The 19,739-nt window shown below is 36.3% G+C and overlaps 1 protein-coding gene across 1 annotated transcript in view; it reads left to right on the top strand.

Moving 5' to 3' along the window:
- The window catches only part of RAB23 (RAB23, member RAS oncogene family), a 34,916-nt gene extending 20,193 nt beyond the window's left edge, over positions 1–14,723 (top strand). The window contains exons 4-7 of the mRNA XM_042939106.1: positions 6,466–6,622; positions 8,147–8,229; positions 10,451–10,543; positions 13,041–14,723. Coding sequence (XP_042795040.1) covers positions 6,466–6,622; positions 8,147–8,229; positions 10,451–10,543; positions 13,041–13,180 — 473 coding nt within the window. The 3' untranslated portion in view covers positions 13,181–14,723. The remainder of the gene's footprint in view (positions 1–6,465; positions 6,623–8,146; positions 8,230–10,450; positions 10,544–13,040) is intronic.
- The last annotated feature ends 5,016 nt before the right edge of the window (positions 14,724–19,739 follow it).

Genomic DNA, 19,739 nt, shown 5'->3' on the forward strand with positions numbered 1-19,739 from the left:
ATAGATCATAGGACCATTTGGAATCCCAAATGATTCCTCTTAAAGTCTTAAGAAGTCCACCCTAGGCAGTAGAAATCATTCCTTGTATAGAAAGTTATATACAGTATAGTACAGATTTTCATCATAGTTTTTACTATGATTTGGTTCTAAGAAATGTTCCTGACTAACAATATATAGAAAATGAGGTTACAGACTTGAGACCTATTATCTGAGATTATGTCCATAAATAGAAGGAAACTTTTTTAAAGTACCTTTTTTCACAAACCTAAGTGAATATAAATTGTTGAAAATGAAATAGCTCTAGACAAGAAGCTATTTATGAATTTCAATTATAAATGCAAAAATTAAGGAACAACTGAATTAGACTATGCAAATCCTTTAGATTTGTTTCGAAATTGTATGAGCATGGAATCTGTAATAGATTGGTTCATTATGTAATCTGTGTGCTTTAGGGCACCTGGGTTACTCAGTGGCTGGAGTGTCAGACTTCAGCTCAGGTCATTATCTAGTGGTTCCTGTTGGGCTCTGTGCTGACAGCTTGGAGCCTGGAACCTGCTTGGGATTCTGTGTCTCCCTGTCTCTCTGCCCCTCCCCTGCTCGTGCTCGCTCTCTCTCTCTCTCTCTCTCTCTCTCAAAAATAAATAATTAAGAAAAATAAGAGAAATAAATATTTGCTAATGGTGTTCTTATAATTGACACAACTTTATTCATATCTCTGTGTTTGTGATGTGTGGATAAGTGGAGTAGTTTGTTAATTATTACAAGTGAATCTTTTGTGGGTGGCTTACTCTTAACTATGATGACAGAGTAACTTCTAACCATGTGATTCTTAGGGTAGGTGGTATTGAAGTAAGATTGAATAGTGGGGAAAATACAGATCTTTTAAAAATATATGGATAGAAAACAGTAGCTGCCTTTAAATATCAGGGGTGTAAGATATGTCCAGATGACTGCAACAGAGAAATTAAAACATTATTAACTTTTTTTAACATTATTTTCTTCTTCTTCTTCTTCTTCTTCTTCTTCTTCATGTGTGTGCTTGTGTGTGTGTGAGAGAGAAAGAGTACACACACATGTGGTAGGGGGAGGGGTAGAGGGAGAGAGAATCTGAAGCAGGCGCCACGCCCAGTGCGAAGCTCCATCTCACAACTATGAGATCATGTCCTGCGCCAAAATCAGGAGTCCGAAGCTCAACCGACTGAGTGGGTGGCAGATGTTCAAAGATGATTCTTTCTCTAGGTGACTGTTCTGGATTCTTCCAAGGTTCCCAGTTTCAGGGATATTGCTTCTGAGCACTTGTACTTGATTCTTGCAGTTGCTTTGCTCCCTTGCTCCCCTTTGTGGGACTTACATTCCACCTCCACCTTCCTTATTTATTTATTGTTGAGAGACAGAGAGAGACGGAGTGTGAGCAGGGAAGGGGCAGAGAGAGAGAGGAAGACACAGAATCTGAGGCAAGTTCCAGGCTCTGGGCTGTCAGCACAGAGCCCGATGTAGGGCTCAAACTCAGGAACTGTGAGATCATGACCTGAGCTGAAGTCAGTCACTTAACTGACTGAGCCACCTAGGCGCCCCCCACCTCCACCTTCCTTTATGCAAAGTTCCCATCACCTGATAAGCGGTCCTGTTGGACATGAGTTAAAGATGACGGAGTATGCTAGCTTGTCTCTTAGATGTGGTTCACCTCTATCCATGTGAAATTTGTGTGCATTCTTTGTCTTGCCATTGGCAGGAGCGCAGTTACTCCCAAGTGTGGCTCTCTTCTTTCTGTCTGTTGGTCTTGCCCTTTTGCTCTCATTTCCAGCCTTGAATCTCAGCACCATCAAACCAGAGTGTCCTCCAGTTGCTGGGAACAAGTATCATGCTACTTATGAGAGAGAAGGGTTGGAGTAGATAGCATTTTCTCTGAAAAAATCATTTCCCCTTTGTCTCAATTCTTAAAAAAAAATTTCTTGAAGTGTTTGAGGGAGTTCCAAAGTTGTATAATGGATTTATGATCATTTCCTTTGTAAATTGTGCAAAGAATGATCTTTCCACACATACTTGGAATCTGATATTTATCATCTGTTTTATTGGCACTTATGTAAAAATTTTCTATAAAGGGTCTTTAACTTTTTAAAGTATATACTGTAAAGGGCTTTTATCGTGAGGAGGTGTGCTGGTTTCCTAAGCAGAAAAGAACCATAATGCATCACAATTTCACAGAGTATTTATCTGTATGTATGGATGATAATGTTCAGTTAGGGGAAATTAAAATAAGTAGTTGTCTATCATTTGTCAGAATTATTGAATCTCCAGAAGTAATCCAGGTTGTCTGTCTTGTGTTTTTGGTTTTTCCTTTTGGTAATTGATTTAGGTTAAGGAAGCTAAGGTGGTGGCAGCGTCCAGTCTAAGGCTTCCTGTCATTTGAACCATCCTGCTTCAGAGGAGCCATCTGAGATTGTAACTGCTCTTGTCATGACTTATTTCTGTCATCTTGGTTCAGGCTTTGTATTTTTTGTTTGTTTGGGTTTTGTGTGTGTGTATTTTCTTTCCTCCATCACTTTGGATACATCTTCTTTTGTCCTGTGGTTTAATAGTTACACTTTCCCTTTTTATTCTCATTTAAAAAAATTTTAAAGTTTATTTATTGTGTGTGAGAGAGAGAGTGGGGAAGGGGTAGAGAGAGAGGGAGACAGAGGATCCCATGCAGGCTCCCTGCTGTCAGCGCAGAGCCCCAATCCTTTTTATTCTTATGGTGATTGCCTTTAACTTAAGATTCTGTCTTAATTTGAATGCCACCCCCACAATCATGCCAGATCGTGCCAGATAGTTCTTGGCACAACTTGCTGGGGCTGGTTTTTCTGGTAGGTGATCCCAGGAAGAAGTGAGAGACTGGGGAAGGAAGGGAAAAAAACCTATGCAGGTGCATTAATGAGCTAATTATTACTGTAGGCAATTGGGGACCAATCCCTGTGAGGAACCATGTAGACATGCCTCAAGATGGTCCCACCATAGTGAGGCTGAGGTTTTATCCTACCTCCCATACATTCAAGTTTCTCCCCAGAGGTATCTGTTCCTTTAAAATAGGATAACCCAGGGTCTTTCTGAAGTGTAGGAAAAAGCCATGTGGCAGAAAAGCCGAGTACCACCTGCAGCGTGTGCTTCAGGGTAGATACAACAGGCAGGACCTGTCCACAGCTGCAGTGAAACTCCCTTGATTGCTTTAACATATATTACATGTTCCTCCTCTTTAGACTGGCACTTTAGCACTTTTCCATGTTCCTCTGTTGTCTCTTCACCAAGTTGCCCACTAAATAATTTTGGGTTGTTATGGACATACTTTTCTTTTATCTGTTGATCACTGATTTTTTTTAATTTTTAGAGAGCTTGTGAGCAGGGCAGAGGGGGAGAGAGAATTTTTTTTTAATGTTTATTTTTGAGAGGGAGACAGAGCACGAGCAGGGGAGGGGCAGAGAGGGAGGGAGAAACAGAATCTGAAGCAGGCTCCAGGCTCTGTGCTGAAAGCTCAGCACAGAGCTTTAACTCATGAACCTGGGGCTTTAACTCATGAACCAAGAGATCATGACCTGAACCAGAGTCGTATGCCTAACCGACTGAGCCACCCAGGTGCCCTGGGAGAAAGAGAATCTTAAGCAGGCTCCTCACTCAGCGCAGAGCCTGATGCAGGGCTCTATCCCATGACCCTTGGGATCAATGATCTGAGCCAAAATCAAGAGTCTGACACTCAACAAACCAAGCCACTCAGTTTCCCCAATCATTGATTTTTTTTAAACAACATTTTTCTTAATTATTCTTATTGCCCATATCTCTGGCACCATCTGCTTAGTTTGTTGTGGTTTTTTTTTTTTACATTATTATTAAAATATACTTCTAAGAGTTTTTTGTTTTTGTTTTTTTTTTTGAAACTGGACCATCTTTTTATTTTATTTTATTTAAACATTTTTAAGTTTTATTTATTTATTTTGAGAGAGAGAGAGGGAGAGAGAATTGCAAGCAGGCTCTGAGCTATCAGTGCAAGCGCCCAACATGGGGCTCAAACTCAAAAACCAGGAGATCATGACCTGACCCGAAACCAAGAGTCAGATGCTTAACTTACTGAGTCACTCACATGCCCCTTTCTTTGTTTTTAAAGTGAGACTCTGTATCCCTGGAAATGCCCTTTTGTGCCCTCATTCAAATAACAATTGACTGGATATAAAATTCTAGGTTTAAAACTAAATAGAGTTTTATAATAAACAGCAGTTCTTGGGGTGTCTGTCTGGCTCAGTCAGTAGAGCATGAGACTCTTATTTTTTTCTTTTAGTTTAATTAGTATTTTTTGAGAGAGGCACGAGCGGGGCAGAGGCAGAGGGGGAGAGAGAGAATCTCAATCAGGCTCCACACTCAGCATCGAGCCCAATGCAGGGCTTAATCCCACCATCCCAGAATCATGACCTTAGTTGAAATCAAGAGTTGGATGCTCAACTGACCGAGTCACCCAGGCACCCAGAGCATGAGACTTTTTTTTTTTTTAAGTTTATTTTTGAGAGAGAGACAGAGTGTGAGTGGGGGAGAGGAAGAGAGAGAGGGAGACATACAATCTGAAGCAGGCCAAAGCATGAGACTCTTGATCTCAGGGTTGTGAGTTTGAGCGTCACGTTGGGTGTAGAGATAAGTTAAAAAATAAAGTAAGTCTTAAAAAAAAAAAGAGAATAGTTTCTTAGTCGAAGTATAATTAAATGTTTTATTTATAGTTTAAGTAAATATTAAAGTTAGAGGAAATATAAATTTATTTACCAGTATCTAGTGTGATCTTATCAGTTTTATTTCTCCTTAAATTCCTGGAAGGTATCAGGGTACCTCTGTCTGTGTTGTACCCTGCCCCCTGCCCCAATTTTGTAGTAATTTATACAGTTTTTGTAATTAATTTATTCTTTGATTTAAAACCTGTTTTAGAGTAGGGAAGATTTTCCCACGTGAAGCCTCTGCTTTTACAGTAGTAGTGAACTGTGTTTTTCTCTTTCATCCTCTTTTGCTTTGCTTTGGTGATTTGTAAACCCTTTTTTCCCTTCAGAGTATCTTGGTAGTCCAGGTGTGTATGCTTTGAATCTTAGGAAATTCTTATACCTGAGGAATCTGGAAGGAAAGAGTAACAGTAAGAAAACGTGCCTCGATTCCAGGAAATCCTTTTAACCCAAAGATGATTTTCTTTTGTTACTTATGTATCTGCTTTTGTCAGCATGCTGCCTGATTAATTCAACATCTAATCATTTATGAAAGAGCTTCTTTCAGGGGTGCCTGGCTGGCTCAGTCAGTAGAGTAAATGACTCTTGATCTCAGGGTTGTGAGTTCAAGCCCCTAATTGGGTATAGAGCCTACTTAAAAATAAAATGAAATAAAAGGGCTTCTTTTAGCAAGTTGCTGCTTGTTTTCAATCTTAGATATTATCAACCTCATGTGATAATTGGAAGTTAAAATATTGTCAGTGAGAATGGGAATTATACAATTAAACAGGATAAAAAATGAAATTAAACCTTTTTCTCTATTTTATATATACATGTTATATATATATATACACATATAATTTATATATACATGTTTTATATATATATATATATATATATATATATACCAGTGCCAAAGTTAAATATATATATACATATAATTTATATATACATGTTATATATAATCTAATATATATATACATGTATATATAAAATATATGTGTATATATATATATATTTAACTTTGGCACTGGTTTTTATTTTTTATTTATTTGTTTCAAAACAATTTTAACGTTTACTTATTTTTGAGAGAGCATGAGCAGGGGAGGGACAGAGCGAGGGAGAGACACAGAATCTGAAGCAGGCTCCAGGCTCTGAGCTGTCAACACAGAACCTTTTGCAGGGCTTGAACCCATGAACCGTGAGATCATGAGCTGAGCTGGAGTCGGATGCTTAACCGACTGAACCACACCCAGGGGCCCCTTGGTGCTGGTCTTTAAATCGTGTTCCTTAACATCACTGGTATTCTGCTGAAATAAAATAATACATATTTTTTAAAAAGTTAATACAGTGAGAAAATTATGACTTTTTCCTCATAGATTTTTCTTAAATATGTGCTAAAAGAAATTAAGCAAATGATAGATATTAACAGGAACATTCATACTTAGTTTACCATTCTCTCTAGAGAATTTTTTTTCTTCCAAGTTTTTATTTAAATTCCAGTTAACAAGAATATAGTTTTGAGACTTGTACATAATTTTGAGAACCACTGGTTCTTTGAATTGGAAAATAGAGTTTAAATGTTAAAAATAAGCGGAACGCTACAAAGATGAGCTCAATATTTATTTACATAAAATTGTCTTGATACACCTAAAGCTAATATAATATTGTATCTTCATTATACTTCAATTAAAAAAATTGTTTAAATATAGGATTGTTTCATTAATGTAAATAACATTTTTATTTTGTGACCTTACAGGAGCCCAGGCTTGTGTGCTTGTATTTTCTACCACAGACAGGGAATCTTTTGAAGCAATTTCCAGTTGGAGAGAGAAAGTCGTAGCTGAAGTTGGAGATATACCAACTGTGCTTGTGCAAAACAAGATTGATCTCTTGGATGACTCTTGTATAAAGAAGTAAGGTGTCCACTTTTGAGGGGGAGGTGGTAATTCTGTACAGTTAAAACCTGTTCTAATTTATGCATACATTAAAAAATTTAGGAGAGGTTTTATAGAGACCACCTTATACTTAAAATTTTCTGTGCGCTATTCTGCGTGATCAGTTTGGGTTTGCGCTAAGTCATAAGTAGAACAAATTAAAGGAATACATTTTGAAGCCCCTTTTAGAATTCTAGTCTTATGTCTTATACCACAAATCCAGCACTTGATGTTAAGTCAAATCTAGATATAATAGTGTTAAGAAAAACATCCCTGTATATTTTAATATCTAAAGCATGGAGCTATCCTGTGTGGATGAGTTTAAATGGGTAAGTAGTTCAGATTCACGTTGTTTTGTATATTCAGAAGTAGGCTCAAATTTGTGAACAGAGCATCTAGATAATTCTATAAGTATTTGTACATCATGTTGTTAACTTTTTGCTAGCTTTGAAAATCTCTGCTTGGTTTTTACTTTATTTTTTTGTATGTTCTTATATTAGTTATCTGTTGCTGTGTACCAAATTAATCCAAAACTTACGGCTTAAAACAACAAAAATTTGTTATTTCACAGTTTCTTTGGGTCAGGAATTTGGGAGTGGCTTAACTACGTGGTTTTGGTTCAGGTTTTTCATGAGGTTACAGTCAAGATGTTGCTGAGGACTGTAGTCATCTAAAGGCTTGACTGGGGCTTGGAGGACCTACTTCCATGTTGGCTCATCACTTGACCATTATCAGGAGGCCTTAGCTCTTTGCCATGTGGACCTCCCCAGGGCTGCTTGAGTGTTGTCACAACATAGCAACTGGCTTCCCCCAATCCCATGATTCAAGACAGAGCAAAGCAGAAGCCATCATGTCTCTTATGACCTAGTCTCAGAAGTCACCTGCTGTCACTTCTGTGTGTTATTGATCACACAGACACAGACCAACCTCGATTCCAGTGGGGGAGGAAACTATACAAGGATGTGAAGACCAGGAGGAGGGTGAGGCATGGGGTGGAATCCTTGAGAACCATTTTAGAGTAGAGCTACTACAGTCTTAATAAAACTAAGATCAGGAGTCATAATAAAACTACAGTCCCCTCTTGTAGACACAGTTGTTAATAAAGTAACTTTGGCTTTGTCAGGAAAGTGGTTTCATAGTGAGCAAGAGTGAAGAAGGGAGTGCAGTGTAAGATTATCAGGGTGCAGTTAAATTCAAATGTTTTTAAAGACAAGGGAGAAAATTAAGTATTATATAAAAAAAAAGTGATATTTAGCTATTTTAAGCCTAGAGTTTGAGACTATAGAAGTGACAGCATAATGGTATTTATTCTACAAGAGTACTGAAAACTAAAAGTTGTGCTCAGGTACTGAGAACATAGCTTTGAACTGGTCTGGAAGGTCTCACACCCCCCCCCCCCCCAACCTCAAGCTGTATTCAGTAAATAAAATAAATATGATTTTTTAAAACAAGCTATCAGAAAGTACCTTTGTAAGCACTTTTTTTCTTTTAATTTATATATAGTGAGGAAGCTGAGGCACTGGCAAAAAAGTTAAAGCTAAGATTCTACAGAACATCAGTGAAAGAAGATCTAAATGTGACTGAAGGTAAACTGCCTTTTTAAAAAAAATTAATAGCAGGAAGTTTGTTTTATTCTGCTTACGGTTTTTTGGTTGTATTGTTTGGAAATCATATTTAATGCAAACAGAATTTTCTTATCACCTATCATTAAGTAAAATTAAAAAAAAAATTTTTTTTTTAATGTTTACTTATTTTTGAGACAGAGAGAGACAGAGCATGAACGGGGGAGGGTTACAGAAAGGGAGACACAGAATCCGAAGCAGGCTCCAGGCTCCGAGCTGTCAGCACAGAGCCGGATGTGAGGCTTAGAACTCATGGACTGTGAGATCATGACCTGAGTCGAAGTTGGATGCTTAACCGACTGAGCCACCCAGGCGCCCCTATCATTAAGGAAAATTTAAAGGCATGATGATGCTTCTTAGAATGCTTATTTACTAATGTCTTTTTTTTTTTAATTAATTCTTTAAAGTTTGTTTATTTTGAGAGGGACAGAGACAGTGCAAGTGGGGGAGGGGCAGAGAGCGACAGAGACAGAGAATCCCAAGCAGACACTGCACTGTTAGTGTGGAGCTTGATGTGGGACTTGAGCTCACGAAACTGTGAGATTGAAACCAAGAATTGAATGCTTAACTGACTGAGCCACCGAGGTGCCCCTTTACTGATGTCTTTGAATAGTTGTTGCTCTCTATAGCAAAACTCCTTTGGGTTTTGTTTTGTTTTTTACCTTTAAAAATATAACTGGGTGGTTCAGTTAAAAATATAACTGAGCCTGGGTGGCTCAGTCGGTTAAGCATCAGGCTTTCCGTTTCAGCTCAGGTCATGATCCTCAGTTTCATGAGTTTCAGCCCCGTGCTGAGCTCTGCACCAACAGTGTGGAGGCTGCTTGGGATTCTCTCTCTCTCCCTCTCTCTCCCTCTCTCTCCCTCTCTCTCCCTCTCTCTCCCTCTCTCTCCCTCTCTCTCCCTCTCTCTCCCTCTCTCTCCCTCTCTCTCTCCCTCTCTCCCTGCCCCTCCCCTGCTCATGCTGTTTCTGTCTGTCTCAAAATAAATAAACTCTAAAAAAATTAAAAAAATAAATATGTAACTGCATATATGTATGTATACATGTATGCGTTTTTCATGCATACCTCTTAAAGTTATTGAATTGAGAACTCCACAATAGTGCATATTCCATTAGGTAGTTATAATGGCCTTAATTTGATGTGGTGTTTTGTTTTTTAAGTAACCTCTACGCCCAATGCGGGGCTCGAACTCATGACTCTAAGATCAAGAGTCTTGTGCTCTACCGACAGAGCCAGCCAGGCACCTCTGACCTTAATTTGTTTAATACTATTTCCCAGTTTAAGAAAGTGAGATTAGAGAAAGATGACTGTTCTTTTTCTCATTCCAGAATTGCTACTTACTTTATTAGATTGCAATTCGATTGTTGCATCGTTGATTATTGTTTTTTTCATCTAAAGAAAGGGGATATCTTTTCAAGACTGAGTTAGTGTAGTGCTGCTGAAGCTGATCCCTATTCAAGTACCAAAACTAATGACTACAAGTATTTCATTTCTTTACCAATAAAATGCCATATATATATTAGTATTACCATTTTCTTAGGTATTGTTCAAATAATTTTTAAAAGTTGAAATTTTTGAACTAGATTGTATACTTTTTTTTTTTAATGTTTATTTATTTATTTTGAGAGAGAGATAGCGTACCTGCAAGCAGGGGAGGGGCAAAGAGAGAGGAGAGAGAGAATCCCAAATGAGGCTTCATTCATCTCATGACCATGAAATCATGAACTGAGCTGAAATCAAGAGTTGGACGCTTGGGGCACCCGGGTGGCTGAGTGGGTTAAGCGTCTGATCCTTGATTTCGACTTGGGTCATGATCTTGCAGTTGGTGAGTTTTTGCCCTGCATTGGGCTCTGTGCTGACAGTGTGGAGCCTGTTTGGGATTCTCTCTCTCTCTCTCTCTCTCTCTCAATGCCCCTCCCTCACTCGTTTTCTCTCCCCCTTTCTCTCTCAAAATAAGTAAAGCAAGAGTCGGTCGCTTAACCAACTGAGCCACCTGTGCCCCCCCCTAGATTGTATACTTTAATGTAATTTTAAATGTGTTTAGTAAGGATTAATAAAGAATATAAATATTTCAAAAATAAAATAAATGTAGTATAAAGTATTACAGTGAGTGATATAAAATAATATATTTTACATGCAGAAATTATATTGACCTGGTAAGATTATTGTTTTTGTTTTTATTTTAGTATTTAAATATTTGGCTGAAAAATATCTTCAGAAACTCAAACAGCAAATAGCTGAGGATCCAGAATTAATGCATTCAAGTAGTAACAAAATTGGTAAGTACTCAGAAAGTTTTAGTCCCATGTTTACCTGGTAAATTTATTTTCATTCGTTATTATCATATTTACTATTTTTTTAATTAAAAAAATTTTTTTAGTGTTTATTTTTGAGAGAGAGAGAGACAGAGCATGAGTGGGGGAGGGGCAGAGAGAGGGGGAGACAGAATTCAAAGCAGGCTCCAGGGTCTCTGAGCTGTCAGCACAGAGCTGGATACTGAGTTCGAACTCATGAGCTGAGAGATCATGACCTGAGCACAGCCCCAGTCAGACTCCTAACTGATTGAGCCACCCAGGTGCCCCATATTTACTATTTTTTAATACAATATATTCCTTTCTTAAAAAAATGTGATTAGGAAGTATTAGATAAGCAATTAAAAAATTTTTTTTTAATATTTATTTTTGAGAGAGAGAGAGAGAGATACAGACTGCAAGTGGGGGAGGGGCAGAGAGAGAAGGAGACAGAATCTGAAGCAGGCTCCAGGCTCCAGGCTCCAAGCTGTCAGCACAGAGCCCAATGCGGGGCTCGAACTCACAAACTGCCAGATTATGACCTGAGCCGAAGTCAGACACTTAACCAACTGAGCCACTCAGGTGCACCCCTCAGGTACAATTTTTAAACTTAGTATCTGGTCTCATATTAAAAGGTATATTGAGTTAAAAGATTTTTTTTTAACTATTGAATTTTCTAAATTCATTTTATATTTTAGGAGAACAGAGATAAAGACTTTAAAATGGTCTGTTCTATAAATAAAGAAGCTCTTAACACATGTTCTGTACTTGTACTGTCTCCATACACTTTACTGATTTTATTTTTAATGCTAAATGCCTGCAAAGTTTAGCATTTCCTGAAGAACAAGTGTATTGTCTTCTCTGTAACAATAACTGACTAACCATGTCTTCTTGCTTGTTGCTTTGGCTTCCAAGAAGTTGAGAACCAAATTTTCTGTTTCTAAGGACTTTTTTTTTTTTAATGTTTATTTAATTTGAGAGAGAGAGTGAGAGAGTACACATGCATGTGAGTGTGAGCAGGGGAGGGGCTCTCAGCACAGAGCCCAACTTGGGGCTTGATCTCAAAAACTGCGAGACCATGACCTGAGCCCAAATCAAGAGCTGGACGCTTAACTGAATGAGTCACCCAGGCGCCCCTGTTTTGTTTTGTTTTGTTTAAAATTTTTTTTTAATGTTTATTTATTCTTGAGACAGAGACAGAGCGTGAACAGGGAAGGGGCAGAGAGAGAGTGAGACACAGAATCTGAAATAGGTTCCAGGCTCTGAGCTGTCAGGCACAGAGCCTGACGTGGGGCTTGAACCCACGAACTGTGAGATCATGACCTGAGCCGAAGTCGGACGCTTAACCGACTGAGCCACCCAGGCGCCCTGTTTTGTTTTGTTTTTAATGTTTTATTTATTTCTGAGAGAGATCACAAGTTGTAGAGGGACAGAGAGTGCAGGGGACAGAAGATCTGAAGCAGGCTATGCACTGAGAGCAGCAAGCCTGATGAGGGGCTCGAACTCATGAACTGCAAGATCATGACCTGACCTGAAGTCGGATGCTCTGCTGACTGAGCCATCTAGGTGCCCCAGGCGCCCTTGTTTCTTAAGTTTCTGTGTAGTCTTTTAAGGACTTCATATCTGTATTCTATCCAACTCCACCCCCCCGCCCGCCGCCACTGAGTAGTTTAGAAATTGGAGATTACATTTTAAGACCAGCACAGTTCAAAATGGAAACTCTAATAGTTAAACATTTTCTTTTGTTTCATCCTTTTATCTACTCATCACTTGAATTATCTATAGACCATTTTGTTGTTGTTTTAGCCAAATAGGAAAATTTTACATTACTACCTGCTTTTATATATGCAGTGTTTTTTATTAACATAAAATCTCACAAATACTGTTGTTACCTACAGATCTGGTATTCTTGAGGAAATTATACAATGTAAAAGATAATAAGTGAATTTATTAAAATTATCATATTTACTGGTTCCAAATTTCAGAAATGGATTGTTAGTGAAAAGATGCAGAGCAGTGTATATAGTTCATCACTATTTTGGTAGTCAAGGAAGGAAAGAAGAATATATATGTGCATTTTTGCTTACATATGCATAAAATATTTTTGGAAGGATACATAGGAAAAGTGATAAAACATGCATGCATTAGGGAAGGTAATCTGGTGATGTGAAAGGGAGACTTCATTGTAATCCTTTTTTTGTATCCTTTGAACTTTGAATGATGTATATTGGCTATTAAAAATAAATTGGATGGCTTAGTTGGTAGAGCAGGTGACTCTTGATCTCAGGATTGTGAGTTCAAGCCTCATGTTTACTTAAAAAAAAGATCGTAGAGTTTAAAAAAATAATAAATGAAAAAACAAAAGCTTAAAATTATAAATACTGAACATATTACGAACTTACTAAGAAACTGGATGCACAGTTTACATTTGGTAACCCTGAGCTGCATCAGTGCCTTTCTCTGTGCTTTCTCTCAATTTATACAGGTGTCTTTAATACATCTGGTGGAAGTCACTCAGGTCAAAATTCAAGTACCCTTAATGGTGGAGATGTCATCAATCTTAGACCCAACAAACAGAGGACCAAGAAAAACAGAAATCCTTTTAGCAGCTGTAGCATACCCTAAAATGTTTTAGGGAGGAAAAAAGTTGAATTGTATTGTGCAATTCCGTAAGAAACACATCCAGCTGTCGTGGTATGTTACAAGTTTTTTTTTTTAAGCAGACTTTGCACCTAATGGCTCTCTGAAAGTTGACAGACTTAAATACTGTTCTGCAGTGCTTTTCAGATGGAGTGACATCTTTGGTGGAAAAATTACTGCCTTGTGGACTCGTTTTAATTTTTTTGCATCAGACGAAGCTTCTCCTGTTTTTGAAGGAATGGTCCATAAGAAGTGTCAAAAAACAGGTTTTGCTGAATTTGAAACGCTGGAAAACATAACTGAAATGCCTAAATATGTTGGTACAGATTTTAATATTATGGGTCAAGGAAAGATAGCAAGCGTTCTTTTTCTGAAGTTGGTCATATAGCTTTTTGGAAAGTAGTACTGAATCTGAATACTTACAAAAAAATAATATTGAAAGGTAAACTCTAAATCTTGCCAGACTGCATTGGTGTGTATTTTGGCAATGTTACTTGTGCAATATCTGTATAATTTAGAATGTGGAGGTATGCATGCAGATATCTGGTACTGAAGTATAGTGACGGTATGTTCAGTATTTAAGGAAACATAGAATCTAATTCATTCATAAAATCATTTACACATTGTGTGTATGTTAAAAGTTTTTATTTTCAAATAAGAAATTCCAGACATATATTTTGCAAAATGAGCTCAGATTTTAAAAGTGCTTTAATCATTTACACATTGTGTGTATGTTAAAAGTTTTTATTTTCAAATAAGAAATTCCAGACATATATTTTGCAAAATGAGCTCAGATTTTAAAAGTGCTTTGTGCCAAATATATCATACCTAATTTTTACAGTGCTTTACTATCAGAATTTATATTGTTTATAATGTCTTTTAAAAGCAGTTTCCCTCTCTGACAGAGTAGATACAAGTCGAGTATAAATGTTTTAATGCTAGAATATCTCCTAGGTGAGACCTGTTGCAAAATCTCTTTCCTACGTCCATCTGTAAGTGCGGTGAGCTTGTGCTGGCCAGGTCACAGCGCACCTGCAGTTATCCCTTAGGTCCTGTGAAGTGCGATGGTACTTCCAATACCTTTCGCTGCTGACTGAAATGCAATTTTGAACTTTTAAGATTGTGCTAATAATGTTTTTAAATGCAGAAGAAATGATCTTTGGTCTTAATCTGCATTATGGATTTTATAATGCCCTGCAACTCTAAAGCATCTTTTCGTTTACACATTTTGTATGGTATTTTAAGATTATCACTTAAAAATTTCTATAAACTTCAGTTTGTATAGCACTTTCTCAAGAGCTCTGTTAACACCAAATACAAAATAATTTCTTTTAAGAAACAATTTTCATACGTAATCATGTGACAGCATAAATTTTGTGACTTGGGACAGGAGCTTTCCAACTAAGATAACTGCATGAACTCTGTTAAAAAGTGATTATCATTCATCAGTGACTTTGTTTTTAACCCTTGCTATCTACCTGGTTTTTACAGGATTTCAAGATGTGTAAAAATAACTTTTTTTTGAAAATGTGTCAAAGTCGTTTTTCATTATTTGTACTATATGCGTAATGTTATATGTATTTCTTTTGTGTGTTTTCTCTCTTTCTCTTTCTCTCTCTCTCTCTCTCTCTCTCTCTTTCTCTCTCTCTTTCTCTCTCTCTCTCTCTCAAAGTTTTCCATCCGCACCGTCCTCCTCCCTCTGTCCAGATTACTATTAAGAAGATAATAGAAATTTCTGGGGCAAGTCCTTAGTAAGTGGTCAAGAGTGAATGTTTGCCTTTTCATAATACTGAAATAATCTGGCATTATCTATTTTAAAGTAATATAACAAGTTAATTTTTATGTCACCAGTTGTCTCCATACCCATTGCTGGCCGTGGGATAGGTGTTGGGGGAAACAAACTCAGTGCCTAACAATGGGTACCTGTTAATGATTCATCTTTCCTTTTTTTCTCTTAAAATACAGTCTCTTTAATTTTTGCACAAAATATATTTTGTGGCGAATTGTTTTGTGGTCCTTAGTAGCCAAAGAAAATCATGTATGTAATATTTTCACATGTGTTCTATTTGAGATTAATTAAATGTGTGTGGGAAAGAGTTTGCTAGCTTTCTATATAATCTCTGATGATTGTTGAAGTTTCCTGATATTTGTAATATAATTTTACATACTTAGTTTTGTCCTTTTTTCTTTTCATAAGAACTGAAGAGAGATCTTTGTTACACATTTGAATTTTTATTTGCACTTGTGTATTTTAAACCTAACCATAATTGATCATTTTAAATAACTAAGTATGTCTGAAAATCAGTCACAAATGATATGTTAAATACTTCCTCAGTTTAATTCTAAAGCCTTCAAAGTTGACATTAATTTTTTTCTTGAGACCCTTAATTCTCTTCAATAACCATTAATTTCTAAGGAGCTATGGATGCTAAAGAAAAAACTGTGTAAGACTCCAGGATGTTGTTTGCATTTTTACATTATGGCTGGTTTTTAGTATACAGACACATAGCTGTGGGATAATTGCCATATTGCAGAGTTCCTCAAGTTTCCTTTTCTCTTTCAGTCAGTCTACTGAATTAAATAGCATACAGAATAGCTCACGTAAGGCAATATACCATTGAACTTTGAACAACACCAGTTTGAGCTGTGTGGGTCCACTTACATGATTTTTTACAATACTGTAAAATACAATACTGTATTTTTCTTCCTTACAGTTTTCTTAATAACCTTTTCTTTTCTCTGGCTTGCTTATTGTAAGAATACAATATACAATACATACAACATACAAAATATTTGTTAATAGTTTATTTTATTCGTAGGGCTTTCAGTCAGTTGTAGGCTATTAACTTTTGGGGGAGTCATTATACTTGTGTTTTCCACTGTGCAGGGGTCAGTGCCCCAATCCCTGTGTTGTTCAAGGATCAACTGTATTTCTGTTGTTATTAGTGCCATAAGATGATATCAGCTGCCATTAATTTAGTACTTACTATCAGGTAGGAACTATACAAAGTACCTTGCAAACAATAATTTAATCTTTGCAACTCTATGGAGGTATTATTATTCCCTCCCTGTTTTTGAGAAAAAGGAGAACGAAGATGTGAGAGAAGTTTGTCAGTTGCATACTAGTTAGCAGCAAAGCCATTTTCTATCCCATTTTATAACTATTAATTTTCATATAGTCCAGACATAAAAAGATGTGCTGTCTTCTCATTATACTTTACTATCTAATATATATATGTATATATGTGGATTTGATACTGCTTTATATATGCAGTTATATTTTATGGAGGAATTACTGCTAAGAACATTTTCAGATTATAAATGTTCTAACATATTGATTTCTTATTTGATGCATTTATTTTAAAAAGAAAACTAAAATAATAAAGAATAACTTTATTTTTCAATCAGAAGTCTAATTTCTCATCTGAAATTACGGGGAGGGAAGTATCTTAAAAGACTGATTTAATCATATTTTAGTGTATATTTATTTGATAGTTTTGTCTAAAAAATTAAAGAATTAAAACATGAAAAGCTTTTGAATTGGGATTATGTACTTAGTAAGCAAAAGAAATAAGTTAACCATTTTCAAGTACATTATAAAAGGTTTATATAAAGGGAATTCTGACCAGCCATTTTTAATTAAAGTAGAAGATCATAGGTGAAGGAGTAAGCTTGGTTATATTGATTATTAAATGCTGAAATCATTTAATGAAGTTAAGTAATCTTCATAAATGAAAATATTAAATAAAAAAAATAGAGGCACCTGCCTGGCTCAGTCAGTAGAGCATGTGACTCTTGATCTTGGGGTTATAAATTTGAGCCCCACATTGTGTAGAGATTACTTAAAAATAAAATCTTTAAAAAATATATTTTATCCATGCTGAATGCCAATTTGGATGCAGAAGTTGTCATAAAAAGATTTTTATTTTCCCAATTGCTTATATCTCTTAGAATTCAGTTTTTCATATATTAAGTGACAGATTCACTTCAACATATTTCTATTATTTTCAATTGTTTAAGAGAAATCAAAGGCTAGATTTGCTTTCTCCTTGGTTGTTGTAGCATGTGTGATTCCTTTATATCTCTTATATTCTATCTTTGTGCTGTCATTAAATGTGTACATATTTCATCTCTTCTAATTCAAATGTTATTCAAATTTTTCTATTTTTAAAACTGTAATGAGGATACTTTGCTCTCCTATTAGAGTATAAGAAAAAACACCATGTCATACCAATCTTGAAATTTCCTCGTATGGCTTTACACAGATTTATAAATTACACTAATCAGCAGATTATAAACAAACACCTAAGATTTAAATGTGTGATACTTATTGCTGAGAGAAATTAAAGGAGATTTAAATAAATGGATATATTATATACACGATTGGAATACTCAATATTGTTTTGTTGTCAGCTCTTTCTAAATTGATCTGTAGATTCAGTGCAGTCAAAATCCCAGTAGGCTTTTCACTAAAAATTTCAAGCTTATGTAAAAGCTATGTGATGAACCTACAATAGCTAAAACAGTTTTGGAAAAGAACAGAGTTGAGGGACTGAGTCTCTATGATTTTTAAGACCTTGGGTATGGATGGGTACTGTAAACAAGACACATAGATCATTGAAATACAAATAGAGTCCAGAAATACACCCACACAAATATGATCAAATGATTTTTTTTTTTATGTTTGGTTATTCTTGAGAGAGCGCGTGAGCATGAGTGGGGGACGGGCAGAGAGCGAGGGAGAGAGAATCTGAAGCAGGCTCTGCGTTTGTCAGTGCAGAGCCTGACACAGGGCTCGAACCTACAAACCGTGAGATCATGACCTGAGTTGAAGTCAGATGCTCAACCAACTGAGCCACCCAGGTGCCCCTATCGAGTGATTTTTAAAAAATACTCCACAATAATTCCATGGGGAAAGGGAAAATGTGCTGGAATAACGATATTTTGAATCTCAGGCCTTATCTCATACTACCCTTGAAAAGTAATTTGTAGTGTACTATTAACCTAAATGTAAATGAAAGCAAAAGCTAAGGCTTTTAAAAGAGAACAGGAAATACCTTCATGACCTTGGGGTAAGCAAGTATTTCTTCGAACCCAGAAAACACTAACTATAAAAGAAAATTGATAAGTTGTACATAATAAAAATTTTAAATTTCTCCTCATCAAGGGGCACCTGGGTGGCTCAGTCGGTTGAGTGTCTGACTTTGGTTTCTACTCAGGTCATGATCTCAGGGTTCTCAGGATCTAGCCCCATGTTGGGCTCCATACTGACAGCCTGGAGCCTACTTGGGATTCTATTTCTGTCTCTCTCAAAATAAGTAAACTTTAAAAACAAAACAAAAAATTTCTCATCAAAAGACTTGGTTAAGAAAATGAATAGAGAAGTATATTCGTAATGATCATGTCATTAGGGATTTATATCCATAATATATTTTTGGGGAGCCTGGGTGGCTCAGTCGGTTAAGTGTCCAACTTCGGCTCAGGTCATGATGTCACGGTTCGTGGGTTTGAGCCCTGTGTCAGGCTCTGTGCTGACAGCTCAGAGCCTGGAGCCTGTTTCGGGTTCTGTGTCTCCCTCTCTCTCTGCCCCTCCCCTGCCCTCTCTCTTCCTCTCAAAAATACATATTTAAAAAAATAATAAAAAGCATAATATATATTTTTAAAACCTTACAATTCATTTATAAAAGTAAAAATGAGCAAAATACTTTAACAGACACATTACAAGGAAAAGTATATGAATGGGCATTAAGTACATGGAAAAACGCTCAACATCATTAATCATCGTATAAATGCAAGTTAATACAACAATACGATTATATCAGACACCTCTAAAATAGCTGAAATTAATGACTGACAAAATATTTGCATAGATGTGGAGAAACTGGAATTCTGGCTCAACCACTTCAGAAGCCTTGGCAGTTTCTACTAAAATTAAAGATATGTCATCTGTATGACCCAGAAATTTCATTTCTAGGTATTTACCCAAGAGAAATAAAATTTTAGGTATATGAAAATGAATGTTCATAGCAGTTTTAAAATAGCCCCAAACTGGAAACAACCTAAATATCCACCAACACATGAAGTTGTACAAATTGTAGTATATTCATTAAATGAAATGCTACTTATAATTAAAGAGAACAAATTATTAATATACAAAACAACATGAATCTCAAAAACTATGCCGAATGAAGTCTGAAACAAGAGTATGTGCATATAATTTCATTTATATGAAGTTCTAGAGTAGGCAAATTTAAGATTAAAAAAATAACAGTGGTTGCCTCTGGAAACATGCATTGACAAGAAAAAGGCACAGAATATTTTTGGGTGAGGGAGATATCTTGATATGGGTATGTGTTAGACAACTATGCACATGCGTATGTATGTATGCATACACAGCTATATGCGTGTATCAAAACACATTGAATTCTACACTATGACCTGTATATTTCACTAAATTACACCTCAATAAAAAATTAGAAAAATAATGTGCTTCTTTTCTGGGAAATACTACCTTCATGATGAGTTATATTTAGATTAATAATTA

Source organism: Panthera leo, chromosome B2 (genome assembly GCF_018350215.1).
Source record: "Panthera leo isolate Ple1 chromosome B2, P.leo_Ple1_pat1.1, whole genome shotgun sequence".
NCBI classification, from domain to species: Eukaryota; Metazoa; Chordata; class Mammalia; order Carnivora; family Felidae; genus Panthera; species Panthera leo.